General features: G+C 47.1%; 1 protein-coding gene across 1 annotated transcript; it reads right to left on the bottom strand.

The window, feature by feature from the left end:
* Positions 1-8,061: 8,061 nt before the first annotated feature.
* LOC123396046 (protein EDS1L-like) lies at positions 8,062-11,417 on the bottom strand. Its single transcript, XM_045091076.1, has 3 exons — positions 10,942-11,417; positions 9,329-10,096; positions 8,062-8,975 (listed from the first exon to the last, which is right to left on the bottom strand). Exons 1-3 carry the CDS (start codon positions 11,314-11,316, stop codon positions 8,259-8,261), a joined length of 1,860 nt encoding a protein of 619 aa, XP_044947011.1. The 5' UTR covers positions 11,317-11,417; the 3' UTR covers positions 8,062-8,258.
* Positions 11,418-11,815: the final 398 nt, after the last annotated feature.

Genomic DNA, 11,815 nt, shown 5'->3' with positions numbered 1-11,815 from the left:
CAACTATGCTAGGTAGCATTCCACATCAAAAATTCATTCTTTATCACTCCCCTACTCGAGGACGAGCAGGAGTTAAGCTTGGGGATGCTTGATACGTCTCCAACGTATCTATAATTTTTTATGGTTTCATGCTATTATCTTGTCAAACTTTGGATATTTTGCATGCCTTTTACATATTTTTGGGACTAACTTATTAACTCAGGGCCAAGATCCAGTTCCTGTTTTTTCCATGTTTTTTACCCCTTTCAGAGGAGGATTTTGAACGGAGTCCAAACGGAATGAAACTGCCAAAAAGATTTTTTCGAAACAGAAAAGGATTGGAGAGCCAGAGAATCAGGGCACGGGGCCACCAGGGACCCCACAAGCCCTCATGGCGCGGCAAGGGGGGGTCGCGGCCCCCTGGCTTGTGGGCTCCCTGAGGCTCCATTGCCCTAGGTTTTGCGCCTATATATTCTCTAAAATTCCATAAAAAATTAGGAGATCATCGAAAGTACTTTTTTGCCGCCGCAAGATCCCATCTGGGGCACGTTCTGGTGCCCTGCCGGAGGGGGATTCGGATATGGAGGGCTTCTTCATCAACACCATGACCTCTCCGATGATGCGTGAGTAGTTCACCATCGACCTACAGGTCCATAGCTAGTAACTAGATGGCTTCTTCTCTCTCTTGGATCTTCAATACAAAGTTCTCCATGATCTTCATGGAGATCTATCCGATGTAATCTTCTTTTGCGATGTGTTTGTCGAGATCTGATGAATTGTGGATTTATGATCAGATTATCTATGAATCTTATTTGAGTTTCTTCTGATCTCTCTTATGTATGATTTCATATCCTTGTAATTCTCTTCGAGTTGTGGGTTTTGCTTGGCCAACTAGATCTATGATTCTTGCAATGGGAGAAGTGCTTGGTTTTGGGTTCATACCGTGCGGTGACCTAACCCAGTGACAGAAGGGGTAGTGAGGCACGCATCGTGTTGTTGCCATCAAGGGTAAAAAGATGGGGTTTCCATCATTGGTTTGAGATTATCCCTCTACATCATGTCATCTTGCTTAAGGCGTTACTCTGTTCGTCATGAGCTCAATACACTAGATGCATGCTGGATAGTGGTCGATGTGTGGAGTAATAGTAGTAGATGCAGAAAGTATCGGTCTACTTGTCTCGGACATGATGCCTATATGTATGATCATTGCCTTAGATATCGTCATGACTTTGCGCGGTTCTATCAATTGCTCGACACTAATTTGTTCACCCACCGTGATATTTGCTATTTTGAGAGAAGCCTCTAGTGAACACTATGGCCCCCAGGTCTACTCCACACCATATTTTCAGCCTTACACTTTTTACTTTGTTGCACTTTCCGCCTTCAGATCTCACTTTGCAAACAATCTTGAAGGGATTGACAACCCCTTTTAAGCGTTGGGTGCAATCTCGTTTGTGTTTGCGCAGGTACTCTGGACTTGACGAGATTCTCCTACTGGATTGATACCTTGGTTCTCAAACTGAGGGAAATACTTACTGCTCTTGTGCTGCATCACCCTTTCCTTTTCAAGGGAAAAACCAACGCAAGCTCAAGAGACGACAGAAGGATCTCTGGCACCACTGCCGAGGAAGGACTTTTGTTGCCGTAGCAGCCGCCACCTCGTGTTCTTCCTCCAGAGGGCTGCTCTAGAGCCCGTTTGGGGCTCCAGAGAGGGGGATTTGTTCTTGTCGTCATCATGAACCCTTTTTCATCAACACCGCCATGATGCTCACCACTGGGAGTGAGTAATTCCTTTGTAGGCTTACTGGACAGTGGTGGGATTGGATGGGATTGATCATGTAATCGTCTTAAGTTTGATAGGGCTTGATCCCTATTGTCCACTATGTTCTGAGATTGATGTTAATATGACTTTGCTATGCTTAATGCTTGCCACCAGGGCCCGAGTGCCATGATTTCAGATCTGAACCTATTATGTTTTCATGAATATGAGAGTGATTTGGGTCCTATCTTGCAAGTTGTAGTTACCTATTACATGGCTTGATCCGCATACCCCAAGGTGATAATAGTTGGGATTCTTTCTGGTGATTGTTGTAGTTTGGGGAGTTCATGTATTCACCATGTGTTAATGCTTTGTTCTGGTTCTCTATTAAAAGGAGGCCTTAATATCCATTAGTTTCTAATAGGACCGCGCTGCTACGGGAGGGTAGGACAAAAGATGTCATGCAAGTTCTTATCGCAAGCACGTATGAGTATATACGAAATACATCCCTACATTATATTGATGAATTGGAGCTAGTTATGTGTTGCCCTAGTGTGTAACTGTTACATGATCAATGTCATCTAAATCATTATCCATCACCGATCCACGTGTCTATGCTTTAGTTATACTGAATCTTGCTAAGTTACTACTATTGTTGCTACTGTAACACCTTGCTACTGTTACTACCGTTACCAAAATTGCTGCTATCACTGCTACTGTTACTACTATCATTTGATGTGCTACTAAATATTTGCTGCAGAGAGATATCCCATGTGCGGTTGAATTGACAACTCAACTGTTACGGCTAATAAATATTCTTTGGCTCCCCTTGTGTTGAATCAATAAATTAGGGTGAATACTACCCGTGTAGACTGTCGCGGTCCCCTTTACTTGTGGGTTATCAACGAGCTTGAAGCCAAACAGGAAATAGTGCTTCATCACCTCGTGTGTGAAGAAGACAAGTTGGCTCACACCTCTCGTGCGGGCGATGGTATGACACACACCGGATCTGCACATATCTGAATACGTCGTGTAGTCATACAGTTTTCATACTTAGTCATCCCGGACAGACGCCCAACTTGTCCTGGCGTTGGGTGCGGCCCAATTTGGTACAACTTTTGTGTAGTCGTGAGCTCGGGCAGCGTGGTTTTCTTGCCCCCATCACGGTCATTAAGGCATACTATGGAACTACCCCTGTCATTACATCGGGTGTCTCTATGATGACGCTCCTTCACCTTGGGGGTGTGCTTGCTAGTGTCATCCGTGTGTTCACCAAAACAGGGAGGTCGGGTTTCGTTTGTAGACCTTTAGCCCACTGGCACTTTGATATTACGCTATCCTTTACAACATGGCCGAGATCGTTTAGCGGGTTCCTCTAGTAGCTAGGTGGCACTTTATTGTTCATCACCTACCTCATATTGGCTTTGAGCGCCTCCTCACCTTGATAGAGTTTGTCTCAAGGATTCTCGACGTGTTCTTGCTCCTCTCAGATGCTCCTCTTCTCATTTGTTATTTTTCTGGTCATGCGAACCATTCTAACCCTCAAAGCATCATAGTTAGGGTTGTCGAGGGATTCGTTCAGGATGTCGTTGTTCTTAGGGCCCAAGCTACTACCTATGTCGCCGGAGTTATTCTTGGCATTATCGTTGTTATTTTCATTGTCGCTGACGTCGCCGCCTCCGCCTTCACCATTATCGCTGCTCCCACCATTGCCACGTGGGGTGTCTACCATGTAGATGTCATAGGTGGAGGTTGTTGTCCACTTGCTCGTGGGTGCATTGGCTCTTGGATGGCTCTCCGAGGACTCTCCAATTTCTTCCTGCGTATAGTCAACTTCTTCAAATCCGCTCTTCACGACCTCGGTTAGGTCTTCAACGTTTGCGACTAAGTGGATGTGGGTGGGTCAAAATATCTGACCTTCCTCGGTGATTCCCAGATCCGATCGTAAGGGGGATGGTCGTGTGATATTGCGAGCCTCTGAATTTGATCTAACATCTTGTTCAGGAGGGTTTTTTCGTTGTCATCCTGAGTCGATCTGATATCGATGCCACGGAAGTTTTTTTGAGATCCGATCTGACATGGATCTAGGGTTTTCTTGTAGTTTAGGTCAATTCCTTGGCTCTCGTGCTGCACCACTAGACCCGAGTTCATGGTCGGATCTAATGTGTAATTTTTTCTCTAGTCCTGTGCCTGATCTGATATCGGGGTAGGTCTCGATCTGGTCTGGCAAACATGTATAGAAGGCTAACTCTCTGTGAGAATCCATTACACACTCCAAGTTGCCAAACCTAATGATCTGACCGGGAGCAAAGTTCTTGACACGATCCAGATGGCCAGTCGAGTCAGGAAAGAGGGTGACACTACTAAAAACAAAGATCAGGCCCAGCTTAAAGGTCATGCTAGAACCAATCTACTCACCCATGTTGATCCCCATCGAATTACAACGACTACGTAGCGGGGCCTTCATGGGCCACAAATGACGGGGTCGATTTCAATGAATCTCAAGTAGGGGGTCCCGGGCTAGTAGTCAATATGCGATGGTAACAAGGACATGAGGTTCTACCAAGGTTCAGGCTCTCTCAAAGAGATAGTATTTACGACATGCTTGTGCTTGTATTAACTTGAGGTGTAGTGCAAAGTACATGTTGATCTACCACGAGATTGTTGTGTGTCATGTACGAGCCTTACCACTTGGTTTATACATATATCGAAGGGTCTAGGATTACAAATAGGTTGGTTACGTATAAGTTAATTGTGTTGTAGACGGCCTCTATGTCTTGTAGTGTGTGTCAAGTCTTCGGGAATATTGCTTTTTGTGTCATGGACCTTCTCGTGATGGCCTATCGGTGAACCTTCATGGAGTCCTCGGTCTGGCGCACCTGGGCGGGAGATGACGTGGTGAGTGACCCCTAGTCCAGGACACCCTCAACATGTGCTCCGGAGTAAGCATCACGTACATGGTGATCCGCTGCCTGGCTAGAACTACATGCAAACGACGAGCTGTGAACGGATGGGGGTGGCAGCGCGGGGGGAGGGAAATGGGATGCAACTAGGATTGAGTGGTTGTCATCTGTCTTAAATAGTCGGATTGGCCCTTCGGGCAGCATGCTGGAATGGCAATCTCTTCATGTAACTGTTACATGATAAATGTCGTCTAAATCATTATCCATCACTGATTCACATACCTGCACTTTACTTATACTGAATCTTGCTAAGTTACTACTGTTGTTGCTACTATCACATCTGTTACTCAATTGCTACTGTTACTACTGTTACCAAAATTGCTGCTATCACTGCTACTATTACTACTATCATTTGTTGTGCTACTATATCTTTGCTGCAGAGAGATATCCTAAGTGCGGTTGAATTAACAACTCAACTATTACGGCTAATAAATATCCTTTGGCTCCCCTTGTGTCCAATCAATAAATTAGGGTGAAATACTACCCGTGAAGACTATGGCGATCCCCTATACTTGTGGGTTATCAACGGGCTTGAAGCCAAACAGGAAATAGTGTTCCACCACCTCGTGTGTTAAGAAGACAAGATGGGTCACACCTCTGGTGCGGCCGATGGTATGACGCATATCGGATGTGCATATATCCGAGTACTTCGTGTAGTCGTGCGGATTTGATACTTAGCCATCCCGGCCAGACGCCCGACCTGTCCTAGCAGTGAGCGCGGCCCGATTCGGTACAACTTCTGGGTAGCCGTGAGCTCGGGTGAGGCGGTTTGTCCCCCCCCCCCCCATATCACGGTCATAAAGGCATACTATGGAACTACCCCTATCATCGCCTTAGGTGTCTCCATGCCGACGGTACCTCACCTTTGGGGTGCACTTGCTAGTGTTATCCATGTGTTCACCAAAACGGGGAGGTCGGGTTTCGTTATGTAGACCTTTAGCCCACTGACACTTTGATATTACACTATCCTTGACAACATGGCCGAGATCCTTTAACAGGTTCCTGTAGTAGCTAGGTCTCACTTTATTGTTCGTCACCTACCTCATCTTGGCTTTGCGCGCCTCCTCACCTTGATAGAGTTCGTCTCAAGGATTCTTGAGGTGTTCTTGCTCCTCTCATATGCTCCTCTTCTCATTTGTTATTTTGCTGGTTGTGCGAACTAGTCTTACCCTCAAATTATCATAGTTAGGGTTGTCGAGGGATTCATTCAGGATGTTGTTGTTCTTAGGGCCCAAGCTACTACCTAGGTCGAGGAAGTTATTGTTTGCATCATCGTCGTTATTTCCATTGTCGCCGACGTCGCTGCCTCCGCCTTCACCATTATCGCCGCTCCCACCACTACCATGTGGGGTGTTTACCATGTAGATGTCATAGCTGGAGGTTGTTTTCCACTTGCCCATGGGTGCGTTGGCTATTGGCTCGCTCTCCGAGGACTCTCCAATTTCTTACTGCATGTAGTCAACTTCTTCGAAGCCACTCTGCACAAGCTCGGTTAGGTCTTCGATGCTTGCGACTAAGTGAGTGTGAGTGGGTCAAAATATCCGACCTTCCTCGGTGATTTTCAGATCCGATGGTAAGGGGGGTGGTCGTCTGATATTGCAAGCCTCCGAATTTGATCTAACATCTCGTTCAAGAGGGTTTTTTCGTTGTCGTCGTGTGCCGATCTGGTACCAGTGCCACTGAAGTTTTTCTGAGATTTGATCGGACATGGATCTAGGGTTTTCTCGCTGGGTTAGGTCAATTACTTGGCTCCCGTTCTGCACCAATAGACCCGAGTTCATGGTCGGATCCGATGTGTAATTGTTTCTCTCGCCCTAAGCCTGATCTGATATCGGGGTAGGCCTCGATCTGGTCTGGCACTCATGTATAGAAGGCTAGCTCTCTGTGAGAATCCATGACACACTCCAAGTTGCCAAACCTAATGATCTGACAGGGAGCAAAGTTCTTGACACGACCCGGATGGCCAGTCGAGTCAGCGAAGAGGGCGACACTACTAAAAACAAAGATCAGACCCAGCTTAAAGGTCATGCCAGAAGCGATCTACTCACCCATGTTGATCCCCATCGAATCACGACAACTACGTAGTGGGACCTGCATGGGCCACCAATGACAGGGTCGATTTCGACGAATCTCAAGTAGGGGGTCCCGAGCTAGTAGTCAATATGTGATGGTAACAAGAACATGAGGTTCTACCCAGGTTCAGGCTCTCAAAGAGATAGTATTTACGACATGCTTTTGCTTATGTTAACTTGGGGTGTAGTGCAAAGTACATGTTGAACTACCACGAGATTGTTGTGTGTCGTGTACGAACCTTACCACTGGGTTTATATATATATCGAAGGGTCTAGGATTACAAATAGGTTGGTTACGTATATATACCGAGGGGTGTAGGATTACAAATAGGCCAGTTACGTATAAGTTAATCGTGTTGTAGACGGCCTCTGTGTCTTGTAGAGTGTGTCAACTCTTCGGTAATATTCCTTTTTTGTGACATGGACCTTCTCGTGATGGCCTATCGATGAACCGTCATGGAGTCCTCGGTCTGCCCCACCTAGGCGGGAGATGACGTGGTGAGTGACCCCTAATCCAGGACACCATCAACATGCGCTCCGGAGTAAGCATCGCATACATGGTGGTCTGCTACCTGGCTAGAGCTACACGCAGACGACGAGCTGCGAGCGAATGGGGGTGGCAGGGCAAAGGGAGGGAAATGGGATGCAACTAGGGTTGAGTGGTTGCCGTCCGGCTTAAATAGCCAGATTGGCCCTCGAGCGGCATGCTGGAATGGCGTCCTCACTGGACCATTTGGTAATGACGGTGTCCACGTGGGTCCCATATGCCACTCCGACACGGCAGATGCATCCGGATATGCTCGGGCCTCCTCATATCCATCCCAGATTTGGACTGGATATGAGAGGTGTATAGGGCTGGTTTGAGAAAACAGTTGGGTCATGTTTTTACGACCAGGGACCGGTCATTGACCGGGTTATAAAAGAATTTGAGGAGCTCAGTTGTAGATGCTATTAGCGTTCAAGGGTCTTCGTGAGTAATGAAAGGTCCGTGCAAAACTTTTGTTTGACAATTCGAGAGGCTCACCAGTCTATTAGGACACAACAATCACACAAAAAACGCGTCAAGATTTGCTAATGAGGTTCACCAAACATCGGCTGATTCTCAGGGTGCTCCTCCCTATTGCGGCCTCCTGGGTGCCGGCACATAACGTGTATCCCCTTTACAATACAAGCTATCCCCGGCCTCCCGGGCTCACCTCTCCCCGGCTTGTATCCCATGAACATTCTGCAGCAAAAGCTAACCGGCAGTCAGGCAGACGTTACCGGGGGGTAATTTGGTCAGGCGAGATAAAACCATGGGCCTGTAAGTTTATTTAGACAACAATTGTTTGGCATTTTAAATAGTCTGCTCATCCCGATTCCCAGAGAATACTACACACAAATGGCTTTACATGAGAGTTCAGGCTTGCAATATACAGTGGCAGACTCACAGCAGTTCCTGCTAGATCGTAAATGGCAACCTCTTCATGCGACAGAGAAATTCTCTTACGAAGGCACAAGTCTCGCGATGCACGACGCGGACCTGTGCTGCTCTGGGAGCGTTTTCCACCATATCACAAAGGATGAGCTGCTCAGAAACACATCCTTGCCAAGAGTTCCCGAGGTGAACCACCCGAGTGCATCACTCTCGAGTTTACCCACCCTGTCTTTCAGATCCTCGAATGATTTGCCGTTGATCATCTCAGCCTGCAGCTCCTCAGACATTGCCCAGAAGCACGACTCGAGGCTGGAACCCAAGGGGATGCGGTGCGACTGCTCGCGCCATTTCTGGGTGTACTTGTATCGTCTCGGCCTGCCCTTGGAGAGGTAGGAACCAGTGTCCTCGTTCTTGGAATGCCTGTAGTAGTTTGCAATGTCCAGGGGCTCAACCAGCCGGCGGTACGAGGTGCCCAGATTCACCCACTCTTCTCGCCCTTCGAACGCGTCTGGAAGCTCACGCCTTCGCAGCATCTCAATTATCTCGTCCCAAAGGCCGGCTAGTTCCAGCCTCCGTACATTTGAATTGAAGTCATGCACTTCCCGCTGAAGCTTGAACGAGTCATAGTAGCTAACTTCATGCAGCTCGCATGTTCTTTTGTACTCATTCAGGGACTTGAGGGCTTCCTGAATTTTACTGCAGTTTGCGTCTATCTTTGCTTGGTTTATCTCTCTCTGCTTCTCCCATTGTGCAGCAGCAGCAAGACTCAGCATAGCTTCCTTACTCTGTAATATGAAAGGGACAACTGTAATATTATGTGATTGGACTGATTATTAAATTTACTAGTGGTTTAAACTCAGGGAAAACACTATGAAGATGGAAATGGAACTAGTAACTGGAGAATTGTGTTATCAGAAACAGTTACTGATACAAATTTGATGCGTACACTGCCATTTATCCTAACCTACAGACATATCTGTTGCATTTGGCTACACCATAAATGAATGACCAGACGCTAAAAGGCAACACTGAGGGTTTCCAGACTAAGACTGCCTTCAGACATACAGTTCACCAAAATAACAGATGTTTACAGTGGCAATCCACGGTATTTTATGGAAGAAGAGGAGCCGTTGCTTACCAGTTCAAGGCCACCAATTGCTATCCCATTCATCTGTGTACCAGGAAGTGATGATGAAATTGCTCTTAGGTAATCCACACAAACTACCTCTTGCATCATATTTTGTTTAATCGATTCATATTGCCAGTGAGCACTTAAGCTTCTGGCAGCGGCATCAAGCAATTGTTGTTGGGGATCCAATTGAAGGCAGTAAAATAGCAACTGTAATACAGCATCTGAGTTTGTGAGAATAACCAGTTGTTCGGTACTTGTCAAGAAAAGATAAGTCCCACAGGGTCTGTAAGGGGATAGCTCAATAAAGGAAGTCAGCGTTCCTAGGATTGAGCTAGTGCATCCCATGAAAGAACAGGCCTCGTAGCTGGCAATTGATAGGGTGCTTCTCAACAAAGTTTCATAAAACTCAGGAATAACAAGTGAATTCCCAACAGGTGAGAAGTTTGGACTATGAGGAGATAACCAATCCAGAACAGATTGAATTTGTTCTCTAGAGGATGCAAGGGGGGCCAGCGGAATTCGTGGGATGATGTCCAGTGGCATGATGAAATGCAAAATACACTGCGACCAGCCCTCCCTTCTAACAGCATGGTTGAAAACATTATCGCCAACAAGAGGTGCCCCAAAGGTCACGCAAAATGGCTGTGCTTGATTGACACTTCCCCGTCTCGTGCAGTTCTCAAGAAACCATATGGCAGCAAGGGTGGCTATTGAACCCCCAGATGAATGGCCTGTGAATACGACACGTTTCTCCTCTGCCACCGCTTTAGATACCTGTAATACAAAGCAATAAATAAACACCACTTTTCCTTGAGGTGATAATGCAGTTACACCGAAATTTAAAATTCACCATGGCAAGACTATCACTCTGTTGATACGAAGATAAAATAACACGAGGTAGGACTATGAAAGGTCTATGACCACAGCAAGAGGAAAAAGTAAGTGGAGAGGAACTCGGTACTATTGCTGAACTCACGAAGGCCACTTCATTTTCCTGTCATCAAATTAATAAAGCACCTAGTTCATTTTACCTATTTTCACCGGGCATAGCACCAAGCCAAACTACCATGTAGACTTTTATCTACTACTATCAGTCTGAAACTATAGTGGCCATGGATCTCATTACCTCCCTCATTCTCTGTCATAAGCTCAAATCAAACTAACTGAACCGTAAAAGCACTATGAAAATCAAAACCGACCAAAGAAATAAATCTTCAAAAGCATTATAACAATTTGGGACAAGAAAAAGAGGTAGCCCTTTTGGCAGGATCTTCAACTCAAGGCCTCTGGGCTCTGATACCATATTGAAATTCATGCTTCAGCCAACTAATTCAAAAGTCCAAACTGATGAAGGGACACGGACAATATATTTCAACATTCACAACAAGTCCGTGCGAACCAACACCAACATAAATGTAGCCTGTATAGAATTCGGAGCAACAAGGGTTTCTTGATACAAAGGGAATTTATGTTTCTTGATACAAATGCAATATCTGCAAAGCGTAAAAGGTTCAGATATTGCATTTTACTTCGGTGCGGCAACCACGACTTCTCGCCACAATGGTTTATGAAGTAGCGATGGCAGAAACCGTAAAAAAACGATGGCAGAAGACTCTCACCTCGGTCTGGAGCGGCGAGCCGTCGAGCAGGCCCCTGAAGGCGGCGACGAAGGCGGCGCTGGCGCGCGCGGGAACACCGCTCCCGACGCTGCGCAGCGACGGGAAGAGCGCGGGGTCGACCTCCGCGTCCCCAAACGGCGCGCGGCCGCCGGCGTCGAGGGAGGGGGGCATCCAGCCGGCGGCGGACCAGGTGGGCGGGAAGACGAAGGCGGCGCAGGGGTAGGGGTGGGACGCGTGGTGCACCTGGAAGGAGGCGGTGGCGGAGGGCGGGGAGCGGGAGGCGGAGGGGAAGGAGAGTCCGGCGCAGTGGGCGACGAGGAGGCGGTCGTCGTCGGACAGCGCCGCCCCGCGCGGCGGCGGGGTGTCCATCGGCATAGTGGTGGGCCAGTGGAGGAGCCGGAGCACCTGGAACTGGAAGGTGGAGGCCGCCCTTCCTCTGCTGGCCTTTGACGCTTGAGCTCGCTGCCTGCTGGGTTGACTTGTCGCCCCTGTGTCTTTGGCTCTTCGCGGGTGGTTGATACGATACGATCATAGACTACGAGAGTACTACCGAGGAGCGGAAAAAATAGGAGCCGCAACTGCCTAAACCCTACGGATGAAATGTGACAAAGAAATGCTTCCTTCCTACGGATGAAGTGTGACAAAGAAATGCTTCCTTTGATTGTAGTGTAGATAGATGTATGTATACCGTTTCAGGCCCCAACATGTTCTTCAAGGCGGAACTATGATCATTATATGACATTTTCAAATAAAAAGTTATGCTAAAGTTGTACTCCCTCTGTACCATAATATTTGTTGTTGGGGAAAACTAATATAGTTCTGTCCAACAACAACTATTTAAGAACAGAGGGAGTAACAATTAATATGGATCGAA

This window comes from Hordeum vulgare, chromosome 5H, assembly GCF_904849725.1.
Source record: "Hordeum vulgare subsp. vulgare chromosome 5H, MorexV3_pseudomolecules_assembly, whole genome shotgun sequence".
NCBI lineage: Eukaryota > Viridiplantae > Streptophyta > Magnoliopsida > Poales > Poaceae > Hordeum > Hordeum vulgare.
This window is presented reverse-complemented; position numbering and strand designations above follow the sequence as displayed.

Coding starts and splice junctions, on each gene's coding strand:
- LOC123396046 (XM_045091076.1), bottom strand. CDS start 11,316: ATGCCGATGGACACCCCGCCGCCGCGCGGGGCGGCGCTGTCCGACGAC. Junction 10,097..10,941: donor GCTCGCCGCTCCAGACCGAG/GTGAGAGTCTTC, acceptor TTTGTATTACAG/GTATCTAAAGCGGTGGCAGA. Junction 8,976..9,328: donor CAATTGGTGGCCTTGAACTG/GTAAGCAACGGC, acceptor TTCATATTACAG/AGTAAGGAAGCTATGCTGAG.